General features: G+C 48.1%; 1 protein-coding gene across 9 annotated transcripts in view; it reads right to left on the reverse strand.

Moving 5' to 3' along the window:
• Positions 1 to 4,209, reverse strand: part of LOC309960018 (metabotropic glutamate receptor 7-like) — a 238,919-nt gene extending 234,710 nt beyond the window's left edge. For all 9 annotated transcript variants that reach the window (XM_082836568.1, XM_082836569.1, XM_082836567.1 and 6 more), the window contains exon 1: positions 3,716 to 4,209. In XM_082836568.1, the coding sequence (XP_082692694.1) occupies positions 3,716 to 4,195 (480 nt within the window). In that variant the 5' untranslated portion in view covers positions 4,196 to 4,209. The remainder of the gene's footprint in view (positions 1 to 3,715) is intronic.
• Positions 4,210 to 19,184: the final 14,975 nt, after the last annotated feature.

Below are 19,184 nucleotides of genomic sequence, written 5' to 3' on the forward strand. Positions count from 1 at the left end.
TCAGAGGAGATTTATTCTTTGGCCACCATATTATATAATCTCTCCACTTTAAGCCATCCCCCACTCGGCGATTATTTTTTAAATATGTTACTCGTAGTCAATATTAATTTACATTTAATCTTTCTTAGCATTAGGAGAGTATTATTTTGTACAGGCTCCGAAACAAATCTCCCGAAATTCCTCCCTGATGCTCCCTTCAGGCTGAAAATGCATTGCAGGGTGGCTGCAGTGACTTCTAGTTGGCAGAGCCCTGGCCTCACACTAATTTCATTAGCCTCAAACTCCTGGATTTGAAAGATCCACTGAATAGGATTCCTGTCCTCTGACATGTCACTTACTAACCAATTCAGTGTGCATACAGAGGAGACAGAAAGGACTTGCTCAGCTCTGGCCCACCGGCAGGCAGATGAGAATTCCCCGTCAGAGACACTGTTTACATCTGAGTGGTCATTCTTGCCCGGGTCCTCATTTTCAGGAAGGAAGTTCAATCCAGGCTTTGCTGGCAGCTGCAGCATTTGTTACATCCATTACTAGCTCCTTGTTCCTTCCTGCCCCCCAGTGCTTAGCATCCCCCATTTCAGTCACTAAGTCTTCCTTCCCCCAGCCTAGAAGCTTACCTCACCATAAATTTTTACCTCAAATGATAGGTTTGACACATTCCCCACAGCAACCCACAGGGACTGGGGAAAAGAAAACTCAAATCTCTGGAGAGCTAAGAATTCAACCATTTAGAGGAGTTTCTTTTATCCAGGACAGTCTTCATTGAGCTGAACCCTGCAATCCCAGAGAAGATTCACCTACCTGTTCTTTTCCTCTTTCCCTAAAGTGACTGTGTCTTTGAACAAGGGGTCTGTGTTCCACTATTCTCTCTATTCATTTTGCAGGTTTACAGAGGCTGGGAAACTGGGGACTGGACTTACATGCCAGGAGCTTCTAAGATCACACGCAAAAATAAGGTTACTGGAAGAGACTGTTGGAATCTATCTCTGTATATTTGAACATGGGCAGTGGTTAACCAGGATGCTCACACCAAGCTTATATCCAGCTTGCAGCACAAGCCACAAGTTGGTGCATCCCTCTTACTACCAGCCTCTTCTCAATAAATGCAGGTGAAAACTGGGGGCTCTTTTCCCTCAGCTGTTCAATCCAACATGAATAGCTGCAATTTGCAAATTAGAGGAAAATGACAGTGTTTTCTCTGAATGGTTTTGGTCCCAACGCACACTGCTAATGCTGGCATTCAGTTCCTTTCCTTCCCAGCCCAGGGAACGGGGGAACTAAGCATAAGGCAAGCGTTCTCTTTTCTTGCAAGTGCCTCAGATCCACACACCAGAGAAGGAATCAGCTCCCCCTGGAATCTTTTTCAGCAAACACAATCCTTCACCTAGTCTGCAAGCTCTCTCTTGACTTTAAGATTTCACTCTTTTTTCGACAGGCAGGCCCATCTGCAAGCTCCCAAGCTCCAAGTGAAGGCACCAAAATAATTTTTAAAATGTCAAACAGCAAATGTGCCTTCAACCCCCAGAGCTCCAGTAAAAATACTGTGAGTTGCCCCTGTGGTTCTCAGGTGACCTCTGGCCTCATCCTCCCTGCAGCGCTGCCTCCTCAGGTTCTCTAGTTTAAGCTCAGAGGTAAAGGAAGTGCTTCTGGGTTTTTGTTTTTTGTTTTTTTTTTTCCCACCCTCCCTATCCCACCCCTCCAGGCGGTCACAAAGCACCGAGCTGATCTCTCTGTGCTATGCGGCTGCTTCCCACTAGCTATCTACCTTACGTTTGGTAGTGTATATATGTCCATGCCTCTTTATCGCTTTGTCACCGTTTACCCTTCCCCCTCCCCATAGCCTCAAGTCCATTCTCTAGTAAGTCTGTGTCTTTATTCCTGTTTCACCCCTAGGTTTTTCATGACATTTTTTTTTTAAATTCCATATATATGTGTTAGCATACGGTATTTGTCTCTCTCTTTCTGACTTGCTTCTGGGTTTTGCTTCCAACAACCCAGGCTCTTCCTGAAAGCATTACCTCAAAGTGAAGGCTGCCCAGAAGCACTTTTGGCCTTGCAAACATCTAGAGGTGGCATACTCAACAGGTGCTAGGGATGCTCAGAGGCTCAGAGGGGCCATACCAGGCTGCAGCTTTAGACAGGCACCCCTCCTTCTGGCACAAACACAGACTTCATACCCCTGGGTGCTGATGTAGTGACAGCTTGAATCTCACAAGGAGTCCCCTCCAGAAACCCAACATGCTTCAGGAAAGGCACTTGAGAGGGAGCCGACTTTTTAGCTACGGGGAGCATAAGGGTCAGCCAGAACATCTGGAGAAGGGACTAACGGAGCTTGGGTCCTACCAGGCAGGGAGAGAGCTGTGCATTAGGAAAGGATCACTTCAAGACAGAGATGAACAAAAAACTTGGAGATAGGGGTAGAGAAGGAAAAGAGAGGCAGAAATTGAAAGGGAGAACATAAAAACAGACAGACAAAAAAAAAAAAAGCAGGGAGAAAGAGACACAAGGAGAGAGACACACAGGAAGAAAGACAGAGAAACAAGAGAACCCATAGTCACGCAGACCCTGAAACTCAATTTCTTCATCCAGAAGCCATCCATCTATACCCAGGGCGGCACAGGAGCCTTGGGGCCGAGGCTGCGGGAGCAGGCGGTGAGAGAGCACTGCAGCACCGCCCACCGCTCAGCGGGCCCGATCCGTCGTCCTCGCATCTTCAGCCGTCCTCGCATTCTTCCGCCGTTGCCCGCCTGCACCCGGAGCTAGAGGACCGCCCGGCCTTGCTCAGCGCACCCTACTGCCTCCCTCCAGGCGCCTTCTTGTCTGGCTCTGAGAATCGTCCTCAAAACCCAGGACTGGGGTTGAGGGCTGCGTTAGAGAGGTCGTGGGAAAGGATGGGCACAGGGTGGGTGCAGACAAAGCGACTGTGTTTCGCAGTTAGCATGAGCTCACCTCCGGGCTCTGAGCTGGCAGGAGTAGAAAGCTGATCGCCCGGCTCCTGCCAGTGGCCGGATCGCAAAGGCAGTTTAGACGGTGCAAACAACTGCCCAGAGCAAATCACCTGGGGGCACGTCTGCGGGTGGCTTCTCCCCGCTTGAGGACAGTCCCCACGCCTTCCGCCCCATGCCCTCGCAGAGACAGGTTACAGGTCAGGAAATCCAACCCGAGCGAAATGGGCAATTCACGTCCAAATGTAGGTGAAGACCTAGCCTTCGGTTTAAGAACTGCCTCCCTAAGCTCTTCTGGAAATTTTCCAAGGGAGCTGCAGCTTGTCGGGCGGCTTGGGGCAGGGAAGCTGGGGAGTTGAGAAATGCCTAGTTTCTAGGCGTCTTCTCATCTTTCATATTCCTTGCGCCTAAGTGGCTCTCACAGGAGCCCGGCACTTTTACAAGCCTGTTTTGGAACCATATTTCACTCGAATGCAAACCCATTTAAATCATCGCCTTGTTTTTCGGAGACTGTTTCTTGTCAATGGGGCCATAAATCCAGAATGTCAAGCCGGATGGAGTGGAGCGCGGACAGGGGAGAGATGGAAGGGAAATGAATCAAGCAGGGAAAGTACCTCCTCCGGTGAGGTGGGAGGGATTCGGCAGGATCTCCAGGGTGGAAATGAGCGAAGGCTGACCAGACCCCGCACCCCTGGAGTCCAAGCCAGCCTTCAGGATAAAGAGCGCGGGGAGCTACGGCGCGCTCTGCCCCGGAGGGAGCGCCCCCCTACCTGGAAAAGCCTCAGGATGTTGGCTACCATGATGGAGACCGAACTCCCCGAAGCCCCAATCACTCCAACTACTTTCTCGGGCTTGACGAAAACCGGAGGCTCGCCGTTGGTGCAGCGCACTTCGGAGGTGTCCTTCTGGATGAGCGCCTGGACGAAAGTGAGCGACTGTTCGAGCGCATAAGTGTCCCTGGAACAAGTGTCCAGGATCCGCGCTCCCAGCGTCACGTTGGGCAGCAGGTTGGGATCGCTGTTGATCTGGTCCAGGGCGTAGAGCATCGCTTCCAGCCTGTGGATCCCGTTCTCCCTCTTGATGTCGCCGCAGGGCACTCCGCTGGGACCCTTCCCGTGCACCGGGAACAGCCCCCCGAGGGTGACGTCCCCTTCGATCCGAATGGAGTGCGGGGCGTACATCTCCTGGCCGCGCGCCGCCGCCGCCAGCGCGCACAGAAGCACCTCCAGCACGCAGCAGGGAAGCTTCATCAAAGTCAGGGCGCGGAGCAGCTTCCCCAGCTGGACCATGCTGCTCCCGTGGCTGCGGTGGTGGCGGCGGCACTCGAGGGGACGGTGGCGGGCTCGCCGGAGTCCTGGCCCCTTGGGGTGAGCTCCTCCGGGGAAGCCCAGGGTCTCCTGCGGGCGAGGAGGGTAGGGGCGCCCGGGAAAGGGCAGCCGGCGAGGGTGGGGGGTCCCGCGGCGCCTGCCATCTTGGGGCGCCGTGCGCTCTTGGGTTCCCCGGCCAGCGCGCCGCGCTCGAGCTCGCGCTCGGTGGCTTGCAGCTCGAGCTCTCCAACAGCCCAGCACTGGGGAGAGAGCGAGCATGGCTATCGCTTTAAATGCGCGTTCGGCTCCCTCTCCTCCTCCGCCCACTCCCTCCCACCCTCGCTCGCTCTCAGGCTCTCCCCACCCTTCCCAGCGCCCACCCTCCCCACGGTTTTGCATCATCACGCAGGGAGGGGCTGCGTGCTGAGGTAAGAGGGGAGGGAATAGGTGGGCGGCTGTGGGGGGGGGAGTACCTCCGATTGGGAGTTTCGAGGTCCCCAGGGAATCTGGGGATTGCAGGTCGCAGGCGAAGGCTGAGCTCCTGCTTCGGTCTCACTGTAGAAGCCGCTCGCTCGCCCGCCTGCACCCACACGCACATTCTAGGCACAGGGTGGCATCAGCCCCGGACAGGGCGGTTCTAGCTGGGGCTGACTGCTTCCAACCCTGAGGTCCGGAGCCGGGACTGTCAGCGCCGGGAGAATGCGAGGTAGTCGAAGGTGATGCCGCCAAGCATGAAGGGTAGTAGGGAGACCCCAGTCTGTACTGCTAATTCGTCTGTGCCAGTTTTTCCTAAGAAAAACACACATACACACAGGAGCCTGATTTATGACCTAAAGAACCTTTACGCAGAGACTTCTCCGGGGCCAGGCACTGGGCTAGCCTGTAGGGAAAGACGCCAACAAGAAATGCTGGGAATGGAAATGCATCTTTGGTCTTCAGGGGTTACTGTGGCCGGAGCCGGATGAAGTAACCCTGGTCTCCAGTAAATCTGTGGCGGATTCGCTCCTTTTCTTCCTTTCATCGCAAGAGATGGAACAACTGAGAACTCTGCAGAGCGCCCTTTCTTCTCTGGCGCTGACAGGTGTAAGGCTCCCTCCTACCCATTTCCAGAGATGCTTTTGGGCTGATGTCAGGTTTCCTCGGGCAGGAAATAGCAAGAAAGAGGTGGCAGTACGAGGAGCAGACAGAAATCTCCCCATCGATCCAGTGATCCATTCTTCTTTTTTTTTTTTCTGGCTGAAGATTTGGGGGGTTTGGGGAGTGGAACCAGGATGCCAGAGCAGGTTGTAGTGCAGTTAGGAAGCTGTTTTTCAAAGGTGTCCCCTCCTGCAGGTCCAGCCCAAACTTGGCCCATTAAAGCAACAAGTGGCCCTAGTTCCTACACAAGGAAGGGCAATGTATCTGCCCTTGGTGCCCACGTGTACTGCTTATGGTGGTCTCTACTCTTGCTGAGCCTTTCTGTTGGAGGGCAGCGAAACTGTCTTATACAGAATTGAGGGCGCAGAGAAAACCAAAACAAGACTATACTTTCTGTTGTAATGTTAGTGTACTAAAGAAAAATGTCCTTGCACATAAACAAAACAACACACACACACACACCTAAAAAGTCAGAAGTTGGGAAGTTGGTTGTCTCTTCCACCAACCACCTGTATGACCTTGGCACTTCTGTTCCTGTGCCTGAGTTTTACTTTGCCCATCTGTAAAATGATGAAATTGAATTGAATGTTTTACAGGTTAACTTTTAACTTTCAAATCCTCTGTTGAAATAGGTCATGCACCTTTGGCCATGGTGTTCTTTTTAGACCAATATCCTTTGTTGCTTTATGTGTAGGGCACCCGTTTTTTGATACCCAAAAAACACTCCAAACATTTCCTGGTACAGAGGATTTTATTTTTTTTCTTCTTGACCACCCATTTATCTTCCTTCTAGGGAGAGTCCAGTCCATCATTTTCTTTTCAGACATGCCCCTCCTCCAGGTTTCAATACTTAAGGTTTGAGGAGGAAAAAAACCTTCTGGCTACAGTGTTCAAGGAAGGGAATAGAGGCTAACAAGAGTTATGCAGGGCTAATCCCTGGACTTCTGCTGGAGTAACGAGGTTGATGACATAGGGTTACCACTGTCCAATAGACAATCCGTGCCGGAGTTAAAAGTAAAAGGAGCCTCCTTCCTCTAAATGCTTTATGTATATCTTTTGGACAACGTTACACTATTTGATTTTGTAAAAACATACCATTTTACTGCCATCTTCAAGAAAAGTGATGTAAAAACTATGCGAAGCTACCCCTGTATACAATGTGATCATCAATCACTCATAGATGTGATGCCCTGCTATATAAGTGCACACCTTGTGCAACCTTATGCTGTGATGCGCCCGCCCCTTCCAGCCAGCCCTGGAGCTGCGAGGGTATAAGCCTGCAGCTGTGCCAGAAGCTCCCACATAAACAGGGAAATATTTGAATCCCATAATGAGAACTACCAGAGAGGAGAAAAGGCAGAGAGAAGAAGGGGTGGGGAAGAGAGAAAGGGACCTGGTTAGAACATGTGAACTCCTGGATCCACATGTGCCTGAAACTCCTGGATCCACATGTGCCTGATCCACATGTGCCTGGATCCACATGTGCCTGAACTCCTGGATCCACATGTGCCTCTTTTTTTTCAATTATATAGTATTTTATTTCTGTTGTTTGAAGTCAAAATATCCTCTTGTAACTCACCTATTCTGCTATTCAATACATTGGATCAAAAAGGCTGGAACAAGTGAAATAGATATCCTGGTAAGGCAGCATTAGCTAATTTGGAAAGGGGAAAGAAGCAAAGCAATAGAAAGGCATCCTTGGGAACACAAATACTGTGATCCTAGTATTTAGGCATCAGTACCTGAGGCTATATTTGATAGAGACTGTATCCTTATTTAGTTTTTAATTTAAGGCTATTTAGTAGGCACTTGGTGCCAAAAAATATATTTGAAGAGCTGTGTTACAAGTAATAACACTTGATTTTTCACCTGCCCATGTGAAGATCTATGTTCTCCTCTTCCATTTCCAGGTCACAGCTTGCAATTGCTCAACAAATAGTTCTTGGCTGACTGTTGAATGTTGCCTTATTCTGTGTTCTCTCTTTGCTCTACTCATTCTCCCCAAACGTCTGGCAGCAATCATTATCTTCTTTTTGTTGCAGTCATCTGTGTGCATGTTTTATTTCCCTTGCTAAGCTGGAAGATCCTTGAGGGTAAGGGGCTAGGTATTATTTATCTTTTTACCTCGGACAATGTTCAGAATGGTGTTTTGTACCTAAGGAGCACTCATGTGTTGAATGAATCAGAATTGGTTTGCCATTCCCCACTGCCTTTATCTCACAATAACAGAAACATAAAGTGGGCAGAGCAGAACCGACGGCAAATAAATTGTCCTCTTAGTCACAGAATGCAGTTTCTAGAACTTAAAGAATAATTAGTAGATTTTGAAATAATTTTGTTTTACAAAAATTTCATAAGATTGAAATACTCTAACCTTCAAGCTCTCGATCAACTGTAAAGGAGGGCTTTAATTGGCTCTTCCTGAGTCAAGTGTTTATTCCTGGGCCGATAACTGGGGCCATTGTCATAATAGAAAGTGTGATTTGTTACCAGAGAAAGAGGAAAGTGACGCTGGGCTTGCAAGATATTTCTATCTTCAGCCAGAGTGCATAGGATCTGGAACTTAATTGGTGACGCAGTATTTGTTTGAGATTATATGAATGAAAAATCTTTGTGTAAGAGTGATTAATCTAAAACTTGGCCAGTCATTGTCCTAGTGTCATATTAAATTGCAGGTGAATCTAGTTTTAGGCACAAAGATCATAAATATAAAATGTGTTCCCAGGCTTGGTTGTGTGTAGTCAGTAATCTATACTCACCCACTCATTAATAAAAATGAAAGTTAAGGACTCAGTCCTAACTTACATGCTTAGCATTGTATTTTGCTAACAATCTCAGTTTTATTTTCTTTGTTCTCCCCTGTCCATCATCTTCTGCAGAAAATAATGTCTCCACTTTCAATTCCCTGTCTATTTAAATCCAATTTGTAATTTATAAAGTTGTCCTCCTTAAGGGCTGCTGCTTCTGCCACAGTAATGTACTCTGGCCATTATTATACTCTTCCATCTTTCATGTAGGTCTCCATCCATAGGTTTTGTTTTCATAGCTTTTTTTTTTTTGGCGGTACGCGGGCCTCTCACTGTTGTGGCCTCTCCCAATGCGGAGCACAGGCTCCGGACGCGCAGGCTCAGCGGCCATGGCCCAGCCGCTCCGCGGCATGTGGCATCTTCCCGGACTGGGGCACGAACCCGTGTCCCCTGCATCGGCAGGGGGACTTTCAACCACTGCGCCACCGGGGAAGCCCTATACTTATGATTTTATATTTGCTTATTTACTTTTGTCTCCCCACTCAGCTCAAGAGAGACTATATTCATCTGTGTTAATCACTGCTGTGTTTCCTGAACATGCCTATAAATCATACTGAAGAATGGTGCCTGAAATTTGGTAAGGGATCAATCAATTTTCTTGGCTGGATGAAGAAATGTGTTCATAAATTAATGAACAGATCTTCGGGGCTTCTGACTTGAGGACTAATGGGAAGAGGATGGCAAATGGTTGGGACAGGGTACTGCAAGAAGTAGTATTTGGAGTACTCTGATAGCTATCCTAACAGATAAGATTGTGTTCATTTAAGTAGTTCTAATGAGAGAGCTGGGAACTAGGGACACACAGCATTAAGGTTTTTATAATGCATTCTGTAGAGTTCTTTTTAAGTCTGTACAAATATCATTGAAAATATATGCATACATATACACCTCTGTTACTTTAATTAGCGCCTTATGAGAGCCCCGCAAGGAAAGAGTAGTAGCAACTCTCAGTATCCTTCCTTTATGATGAACTTAATTTATTCAAAGTTACATCATAATTTATTTGTAACTGTGAAACTAGACTTAGTTATTGAATAGACCCTCCCTAGGAACGTATGACATTAATAAAACCAACAAAACTTTGTTCAGTTTCCAATGATAGACACACTACAGACTCAATTATGGGCCATCCAGTTTAATGAAGGGAAGAAGTGATTGAACAAATATAGAGCAAACAGAATATGAAGTTTTATCCTCCATTAATATTAGTAACGGATAGTGTGGGCTCCAGTGCCTTCAAGATAGCTTGAGACCATCATCTCTGTGTCATGGGCAGGGGGATGTTCAGTCAGGGTGTCTTTCACTGTCACTGAGAAAAATTTCCATAATATATAATGATACCTACTAAAACTGACATGGGACATTTGGGTAATGAGGAATCCATTAGCATATTTTTCCAGAAGCCTTGACTACAAAATGAAGACAGTAGATTTGGACACTTTCAGCCATGAAGAAGTTGTTTGGATATTCATCCTTATGCCTAATGAAATAAGCTTATTTCATCTCTGCAGCTTCCCATATACCATTTTCCCACCTCTGTTTTATGTTTGGAAAGACTTTTAGAAATTGAAAATCAAGTTAAAAAGTGAATGACAACTTAAATGATATATGGAATATTTTGCTGACTTACAAGAGCATGCAGAATTAAATATGACCCAGTTCAAATGTTTATTTTAACGTGTATGTTGAGGGGGCATTTTCAAGGTGCCAGAAAATGAGAATTCACCTTCCAGTGTGTGTTACCAGTTCTGTTCATTGCACAGAATCATCATAAAATATACTGTTTTCTATGTACCTGGTATATATCTCAATTAGTTTGAAGAATTTCTCAGATACCTCTTAATATGTAGTGCTCCAATTCCAATCTTGCCATGTCCAGTACCAGTGACACAGCACACAGGAGTTTTATTTCTCTTTATTTCTCTGGGTTGTTCAGAACTCAATGAAAGAACAATGGAATGGGATCCAAGAGATCAGGGTTCTTGTCCCAGATTTACCATAAAATAATTGTGTCCTCTTGGGAAAATTATAGTCATTCTAGGTCCCTTTTCTTTATTTTGACAGAGCTGCACTAGATGACCCCAAATAATATAGCACTCTTTCATTAGTCGCTTAGATGTTATTGGTATTCTGAAACAAATGACGACAATGACACATGGAGCTGTGCAACATCTCTGTAACTCTGTTGTCTTAGAGTTGCCTCCATTTTACAGCGATAAGATGACTGTGCATAGAAGTAGATGTTTGGAACCAGCGGTTCCAAAGTAAGTGGAGGTAAACCGCAAATTTCCTTCCTTCCTGAAGCTCACTTAGCCAAAACATAGGCTTCTGAATATTAAGCTGTAAAGCATATTATCAGTACATTTTAAAAGAAGCTATTCTTCTAGGATTTCCAATTAATAGCAGGAGGTTTTGAAATTCTTGAAAGATCATCTGATTTTGTGAGATTTACAGCTCTATTTCCCTGTCAAGCAAGTTGTATTAGTGCCAGACAATCATCTGAGCTTCTGGATGCTTCTCTGAACCCCTTGAAGTTTTCTTCTTGCTATCTGAAATTCATGCCAGATAAGCCTTTTTCTAGAGTGTATGTACAGACTTGTGTATTTTTATATAGGAAAGCGATGCAGTGAGTCAAGTCGGGGGTTAAGCCCTCATTCTCAGAGTGGTATTGAGCTCCTGGTGAAATATAATCATCATTTCGTCAGAATCAAAAAGCAGTTATCTCAGGTGTATAATCCCATTAACTATTTATACATTTACATATGATACATGTATTTATTGTACCTACGAGGTGTGTTCTCTTTGGGAAGTACAAAGCTCTTTGAGACATAGTTGTTCATTTTTTTGTTTTCCCACAAATACTGTGACCCTTTGAGCAGGAAGGTCTATATTTTACTAACATCTAGAACCAGCAGTTAACACGGTGTCTAAGATGTAGTCAATAAATATGAAATAGATAAATGAACACATTTTTATGTAAGGGCCAGGACATGGACAAATAGAAATTTTTCGTTTTCAGTCACAAAGCAATAACAGACATAAAAATGATACAACAAGTGCTACGGTCATTCAAAGAAGGCATAGAATAGATAGAAGGATCTCCTCTATGGCACAGGGAACTATACTCAATATTTTGTAGTAACATCTGTATGGGGCACCTGCTCCACACCAGGCCCTATGACAGGTGCTTACATACTTTCCCTCTCCCCCATCCTATGGGGAAAGTACCTCTGCTATAGATTTAACATTTGCCTCCCCCAAAATTCATATGTTGAAATCCTAACCCCCAAAATGATGGTATCAGGAGGCGTGGCATTTGGGAGGTGATAAGGTCATGAGGGTAGAGCCCTCATGAACAAAATTAGTGCCCTCATAAAAGAGACCCCGCAGAGGTCCCTCAACTTTTCTGCCATGGGAGGTTACAGAGAAAACACGCCAACTGTGACCCAGGAAGAGGAGACTCACCGGACTGTGAATCTGCTCGCACCCTGATCTTAGACTTCCAACCTCCAGAACTATGAGAAATAAATTTCTGTTGTTCATAAGCTACCCAGGCTCTGGTATTTTGTTATAGCAGTCCAAATGGATTACGATAACCTCTGTCCTTAGGTTTCAGACCCAGAAACTCAACTTTGTAGAGGTTACGAGAACCCTAAAGCCACTCAACCAGGCAGAGGCAGATTTGAAATTTAAGTCTCCAATTCCACATGTAAGTCTATCAGACCCTGCCTCCAGACATGATGTCACGAACAAGAGCTAATGCAACAAAGAGTTTACATGCAGCAAAACAATTAGCAAACAAAGTAAGAATATAGTAGACCGACTGTTTTGGTCACCCAATAGCCATTCACCACTCTTCCAGTTGAACAGAAGCCATGCCCCGTGGGCACATTCAGCCCTGCTGTTTTCACTTCCCAGATTTGAGGGGTAGGAAATTATTATCCCTCCTGGCCATCAGCACCCTGACCTCTACCACCCACCGGGCCAGCTTCAAGAACAGCTGGATCCACCTGTTCAAGTGAAACAGGTCTGCTCTCTGTGGTGTTGGCTTCTAGTTCAAGCAGCTCTCCCCATATGATAGCAAAGCTGGCTCCCAGCGGTTGCAAGCATGAATCCTACCAGCCTAGCAGTCCCAACAGATACCTTTTAAGTATTTTTTCCCCAAAGCTCCAGTTAAAAGTCCTAGGCTGATTCCAATTTGATCTGCTCTGGACAAACATTTTCTCTAGAACCTAGAAGGCTGCCAGACAAAATACAGGATGCCCGCCTCGTTAAAGCTGAACTTCAGATAAACAGTAATTTTTTTAGTAGAAGTATGTTGCATGCAATGTTGAAGACACCCTAAAAAGTCGTGGTTTTCACCTAAGGTTCAGCTTTAACTGAGCGCCCCGTGTGGGCTTTGCCGGCTGTGGTGGGCGCCGAGCGGGGTCGGCGGGGACGGTGGGGGGGGGGGGGCGGGGACTGTGGCCCGAGCCGGGTTGCACACCCAGCCCACAGCGTGCAGGGAGAGAGGGGCAGCCTCGTCTCCGCTGCAGGAGCTGAGACGGGGAGAAGGGGAGCGCCCCAAAAGGAAACCAGCTGCCCCTCCCAGGAGAGAGGAGATGGCTGTTCAGCAGCCAGAGACAGCAGAGGAGCCCGAGCACAGAAGCGGCCGCCTCTGAAGACGCGGTGCACATATTTCTGGTGCGCGAGGGGCACGCGGGCCGGTCCGTGGGAAAGAGGGGAGCCCGCGCCGGCCCCTCCGCCTCCCGAGCCTGTGCGTTTCCCTAAAAGAGCAGCAGCTGTGCAAACTGACCGTTCACAGTTGTGATAAATCGCCTTAGGAAAGCACTTCGATTAAAGTCACATCTAAATAGAACGCAAGAAGTCACCCCTGAACAAATCAATTGCGAGAGGGGCAGCTCTGGGCGCGCACCCACCCCGCTGCTGTTTTGCTTTCCCCGCAGGACGAGGGCCGCTCACTGGGTCGCGGGGACAGCGCGCTGTCTCAGCTGGGGAAGAGGCGCTTCCTCAGGACACATGCAAAACCCAAAGTGTGAAAGGAGGCCTTTATTCCATTCCTTTGGGGGATTTCTTGATGACGTAAAGCCCAACTTGGTTTTAGATCTGCCTGTCGTTTCCATGACAGAACCTTCGTGGGGGGTCCACCAGCAGCGGGGTGGCCAGGCGCCACAGGGCTGTGCTCTCCTTCCCAAGCCAGTTCATCTCCATCTGTAGCATTTTCAGAGAAACTCTCGGCTAGGTTTTCTCCAACAGGTTCTTTTTCCTTCAGTTTATAAAGTCATTCTCCTGCACAAAATGAACGGCCTGAAGACATCACTGAGCCTCTTTTTCTCCCAGGGTCAGGGCCAGCACGGCCCCCAGACCACAGGGGCGCAGGACCTCACAATGGGCTTCAGGTCTTCCCCTCCCCTCCCGCCCCTCCCACCCTGCCCTACCCCTCCCCTCCTCCCCTGCAGAAATCACATCCCTTTCTCCAGACTCCCCACTTCAGCTTGAATTCCAGCAGATCTTTACCCTGCCAGTTAGTAATTCAGGACTAATTAGGTGATTGCTTTCATTTATGGTAGCAGTTGGGGCGGGGGTGGGGGGGGGGTGGGATGAAATGGCTTTGCCCCTATTCTTGTTGGAAAAATAAATCACACCCACTGTCACTTGAGATCTTATTTTGGCCCCCAATCAAGCAAATTAGCAGCGTGGTTCATTTCCCCAGCATTCACTCCTGAACAGACGGCAGTGCCCTGGAACATGGCTTAGAGCTGAGTGGTCAGTGCAATTGTTTGGGGCTGTTTGTGCCGACAATGACAGGAGACGCCTGTCTCCCAAAAGAAGAGTAGCCCTTGTCTTGCTTAGGCCAACGAGCTGCCCGGAGCGCTGCCCGCCTGGCTTCTGAGGAAGATGTACACCGCCATCTAGTGGATATGGGGGCTCACTGCAGTGTGCTCGCTCTCCCGCCTTTCCTTCTGGCCGGTACGGACAAGCAATAATGCTTCTTGTAAATTCCTAAAAATAGGGAGGTCTCATTATATCACCAGGAGTGAAATGTTTGCCTCGATGTCTATAATGAAAGTGCAACCCCATGTTTGCACAACGTCTGTCTTGTCAGTAGCCCTCTTTCATCCCGATGTTTAGGTCCAAGACAGGATTGTCATTGTCTGAGCAATGGGTATCTCTGTGAAGCTGGGTAGTTCTCCCCTGTCCCAAGTAGTGTGGGAGGAGACAGTCAGCACCTTCAGAGGCGCCTTCATCTCTGCAGCCTCGCCATCACTCCTCATCTCGCCCACAGCAAGCCCTATTCCAAAGTGCACAGGGTAGAGGCGTTCGAAAGTTGGCTTGTTCAACCAGGGGAATTGCCACTTCCCAGCGGGAGCCACAAACACACCCACATCCTAAGACTCTTTTCAGTCTCGGTGTTGAGGGGGTTCCCACTCTGTCCCCTGCCTACACACAAGTCAGCGTCTTTTTCCTTTCCACTCATTCTACCCACATGAAGAGCACGTTGATCTCCCCAGTTTTAACACAGGAACCATGATTTTCTTGGGTTTTGTGTACTGGTGGGGGGGGAGATTGAGAGAGAGAGCAAGTCCATCCCAATATGGAAGGGCTTGGGGCCGTGGTTCTCAACCAGGGGCAATTTTGCACCCAGGAGACATTTGAAAGTGTCTTGGGACACTTTGGATGGTCACAGCTTACGCGAGGCTAAATGTCCTTCCATCACAGGACAGGCCCACAGCAAAGAAGCATCCAACCCCACCCAGCAGTCGTGCTGAGGCTGAGAAAGCCTGGTTTACGCTCTCAGATATCGCCCTCCAGCAAGCCGGTGAGAACACTGATTGTCCTCAAATGGGCCACACTGCAGAGGCTGTGGATAGATAATGCATCCTCTCCCAAGTCAGTACTGACCACCGTTTTTCTTCTTTTAGACTCTTCCATTTTAAACATAATTTAGCTGTCTCTTTTTTGTCCCTCTGCTCTGCTGAGAAGAGAAAGGATTGGAAAGGGGGAGGGGAAGGTGACAGAAAAGGAGGATTAGAGGCCTGACCTGTTTCTCCTGCAGAAGCTGGGCACATTCCTCTCTCACAAGCTTTGTGACCCAGCAGGGTACAATTAAAAGCACAACAATTTGCTTGTTATTCAAGTCAGGCATTAGTCCGGGTAATGGCATGCTTGCTAGAGAGATGGATTTCCTTGTTTGGAGCTAAGCACAGGGCTAGCTGAATTCTCCATGGAGAAATCTTGATTTGTTCAGGTCTTTCATGTTTTCTACAGAGAAGGGATTATGTCTTCCTAAAGAGGGGCCTTGCTTACAAAGCTACAAAAGTATAAGAAAAGGATTTAGGGCAGAGGGGCCTGTGGTTACGTAGCTGAGGGGTACAGGGAATTTCAGAGCCAAGGATTATTTAAAGCCATAAAGTTAAAAAAATAATTGGTTTAGGGACTCCCCTGGTGGTGCAGTGGTTAAGAATCCTCCTGCCAGTGCAGGGAACACGGATTCGAACCCTGGTCCGGGAAGATCCCACATGCCACGGAGCAACTAAGCCCGTGCGCCACAACTACGGAGCCTGCACTCTAGAGCCCGCGAGCTACAACTACTGAGCCCAAGTGCCACAACTACTGAAACCCACGCGCCTAAAGCCCGTGCTCTGCAACAAGAGGAGCCACCCAATGAGAAGCCCGCGAACCGCAACGAAGAGTAGCCCCTGCTCACCGCAACTAGAGAAAGCCCGCGCGCAGCAACAAAGACCTAAGGCAGGCAAAAATAAAAATAAATAAATTTTTTAAAATTTATTTTAAAAATTAGTTTAGCACTACTGCATCCGTGCTGGCGAGTACGCTGTAAAGGCAATTAAGCATGAGCTAAAATTCATTTTACTTTGGCTAATTACTGCATGGATCCAGGAGAGGGAGGGGAAAGAAAACATGCCCCCTCCCTGGCAATCAGGGAGGACGTTGGTTTTGGTGTCTTTGCCTTATCGGCACGCTTATTAGTTGGGGTGCCCAGAATCCAGCCGTCACAACGGCCTTATTAGTTAAAACACAGGAAAATTGTTCTCTCAAGGCAGAGCAGTGAATGCTCTGCTGTCCCAGTGACCAAGCAGAAGCCACTATTAGTTTTAACTCCATCAATTATTGTTAGCCAGAGAGGACATGACATACACAGTCCTGACTTCACCCATGTGCCTGCTGAGCCTGGGTCAGGGGCTCTCAACCCAGAGCAACTCTGCCGCCCTCCCCCCAGCTCCCCGCCCCCGGGACAATTGACAAGTTCAGGAGGCATTTCTGCTGTCACAGCTGGGGAAGGACTGCTGGCGTCCGCTGGGCGGAGGCCAGGGATACTGTAGGAGTATCCCACAATGCCCAGGACAGCCCACAGCAAAGAATTATCGGACACAAAATGTCACCAGTGGCAAAAGTAAGAGGTCCTGGTCTAGACAGAGGCAATTTCCTCTCCTTGGGTAGGTGAAGGTCTTCAGAATCTCCGCTTCCTCAAATACATAATGGACAAGTCATCAGATGACCATATTTCATGTTAACTAACACGCTTTTCTTCCCACTTTTCTACACTGGGTATTCATTCTCCCACTTCAGGAAATCGAGTGACACTAAGAAAAACTTGCCCTGGAAGAATGGTCCGCGGGGGCGAACCGAGACCCAAGTCGGTGCCCGCCCTCTCCTTCCCCGATTCACACACACACGCACCCAAGAGAGAAGACAGCGAGCTTCTCCGCAATCCCCCGGTTCGGAGTTTTGAGAAGTTTTATTCCCTTCTCTGAGATTACCCACTCCTCCCTGCATGAAGCATGTTCAGTGAGTCATTTGTCCTGCAGCTTTATAGGAGTTAAGAGCCCGCAGCAGTGAGATATCCATTTCCTCCCTGGAGAATGAGGACTCCCCCTGAGGGAGGTTAATGCTCAGGACAGGAGCATCCCTGGAGCTGGTGCCAGCCAAGGGGCTGTGACTCAGGACTGTCCCAGGCAGGCCATCAACTCTCTGGGAGAGCCTCAAGGATGTACTTAGCCTCCGTTTACAGGAGGTGAGGAGGGCAGAGTGCTGCAGATGGGGAGCGGGGCGGCCACACCCAGACTAAACCCTACCCGGCACCCTGCCAGAGACAGAAAACCTCTCCCCTCAGGTCCCACCAGCCCTGCTCTCCCCTTCTGTGCACCCCTTTCAAATGCGTTTTTCTGCTTTGCCCCCTCCCATTCAATCCATTCTAGGTACAGTGGTCACGGTGATCCTGGTAAGTCCCAAGTCAGATCGTGTTGCTCAGAGCTCAAAACCCTTCAGAGGCTCCCATCTGGATTCGAATAAAAGCAGTCTTCTCCCTCTCTCCCCCTCCACATCCCCGCCCTCTGTCTCTGTCTCTGTCTGTCTGTCTGTCTGTCTGTCTGTCTCTCTCTCACACACACACACACACACACACACACACACCGTCCCTCCCCTTCCCTCAAGCCCTTCCAGACACACTGGCACGCTGTCCCTGGCTGTTCCTAGCAGCTCCCTCCCCATAGCCTCCTGCACTTACTATTCTCTCTGCCTAGAATGTTCTTTCTCTCCGTATCTACAGGGGCTGCTCTCTCCGGTCTGTCCACATGTCCCCTTCTAATTAGGGTAGCCCTCTTTCCCTTTGATGCTTTATTGTTCCCGTAACCTGCATCATCTGGTAACATGCTATAAACTTCCATGCTTTCATTTGCGGGTCCTTCCCTACCCCACCTCTCACTCCCAGATTGCAAGGCTCTCTGTATAATTTTTTCACAGCTATCTATCTCGAGGACCAAGTACAGTGACTGGCTCCAGCAAGCACTCAGATATTCGTTGAAGAAATTAGGAAATGGACCAGGCTACTTAGCTTCAGAAGCTCTTTCATGGAAGTTCCCACCCCCTCCGTACCAGTTCTCAGCTAGTTGACTGAAGACTAGCACCCTGACAATGAGGCAGCTCTGAACTGTGAATGGCAAAAATATTTACTGTGTCTCCGAGGGCCACTTGTGTTTGGTGTTTTATTTTTTTAATAATTTTTTAAATTAATTTTTAAATTAATTAATTAATTTATTTTTGGCTGCTTTGGGTCTTTGTTGCTGTGCGCGGGCTTTCTCTAGTTGCGGCGAGCGGGGGCTACTCCTCGTTGCAGTGTGTGGGCTTCTCACTGTGGTGGCTTCTCTTGTTGCGGAGCACGGGCTCTAGGTGCATGCACTTCAGTAGTTGTGGCACACGGGCTTCAGTAGCTGTGGCTCGCAGGCTCTAGAGTGCAGGCTCAGTAGTTGTGGCATACGGGCTTAGTTGTTCCACGGCATGTGGGATCTTCCCGGACCAGGGCTCGAACCCGTGTCCCCTGCATTGGCAGGCGGATTCTTAACCACTGTGCCACCAGGGAAGTCCATGTTTGGTTTTTAATTGTAGTGAAATGCACATAAAATTGTATCATCGTATCACTTATGAGTGTAGAGTTTAGAAACGTTCAGGAGATTCACGTTGTGCGGCAGCCAATCTCCAGAACTCTTTTCTTCTGGAAAAACTGGAACTCTCTGCCCTCCAGCAACTGCTACCCCCAGCCCCTGGCGCCCATCATTCGACTTTCTGTCCGTATGAACTTGACCACTCTAGGTGCCTCATACAAGTGGAATCGAGAGCATTTGTCTTTCTGTGACTGGTAGGTTAGCATCATGTCCTCAAGATTCATCCATGTTGTAGCCTGTGTCAGAACTTCCTCTTTAAGGCTGAATAATATTCTGTTGTGTATACATCCCGTTTTGCTTATCTATTCATCTGTCAGTGGGCAGTTGGGTTCCTTCCACATTTTAGTTATTGTGAACAATGCTGCTATGAACATAGGTATACAAAGTATCTTGCAAAACCTGCTTTCAGTTATGTTGGGTATACACCCAGACGTGGAACTGGACCATATGGTAATCCTACTTTTAATTTTGAGGAACCACCATGATATTTTGCACAATGGCTGTACCATTTTACATTCTCACCAGTAG

Source organism: Leucopleurus acutus (assembly GCF_964270905.1).
Source record: "Leucopleurus acutus genome assembly, chromosome: 3".
In the NCBI taxonomy this organism is placed as follows: domain Eukaryota; kingdom Metazoa; phylum Chordata; class Mammalia; order Artiodactyla; family Delphinidae; genus Leucopleurus; species Leucopleurus acutus.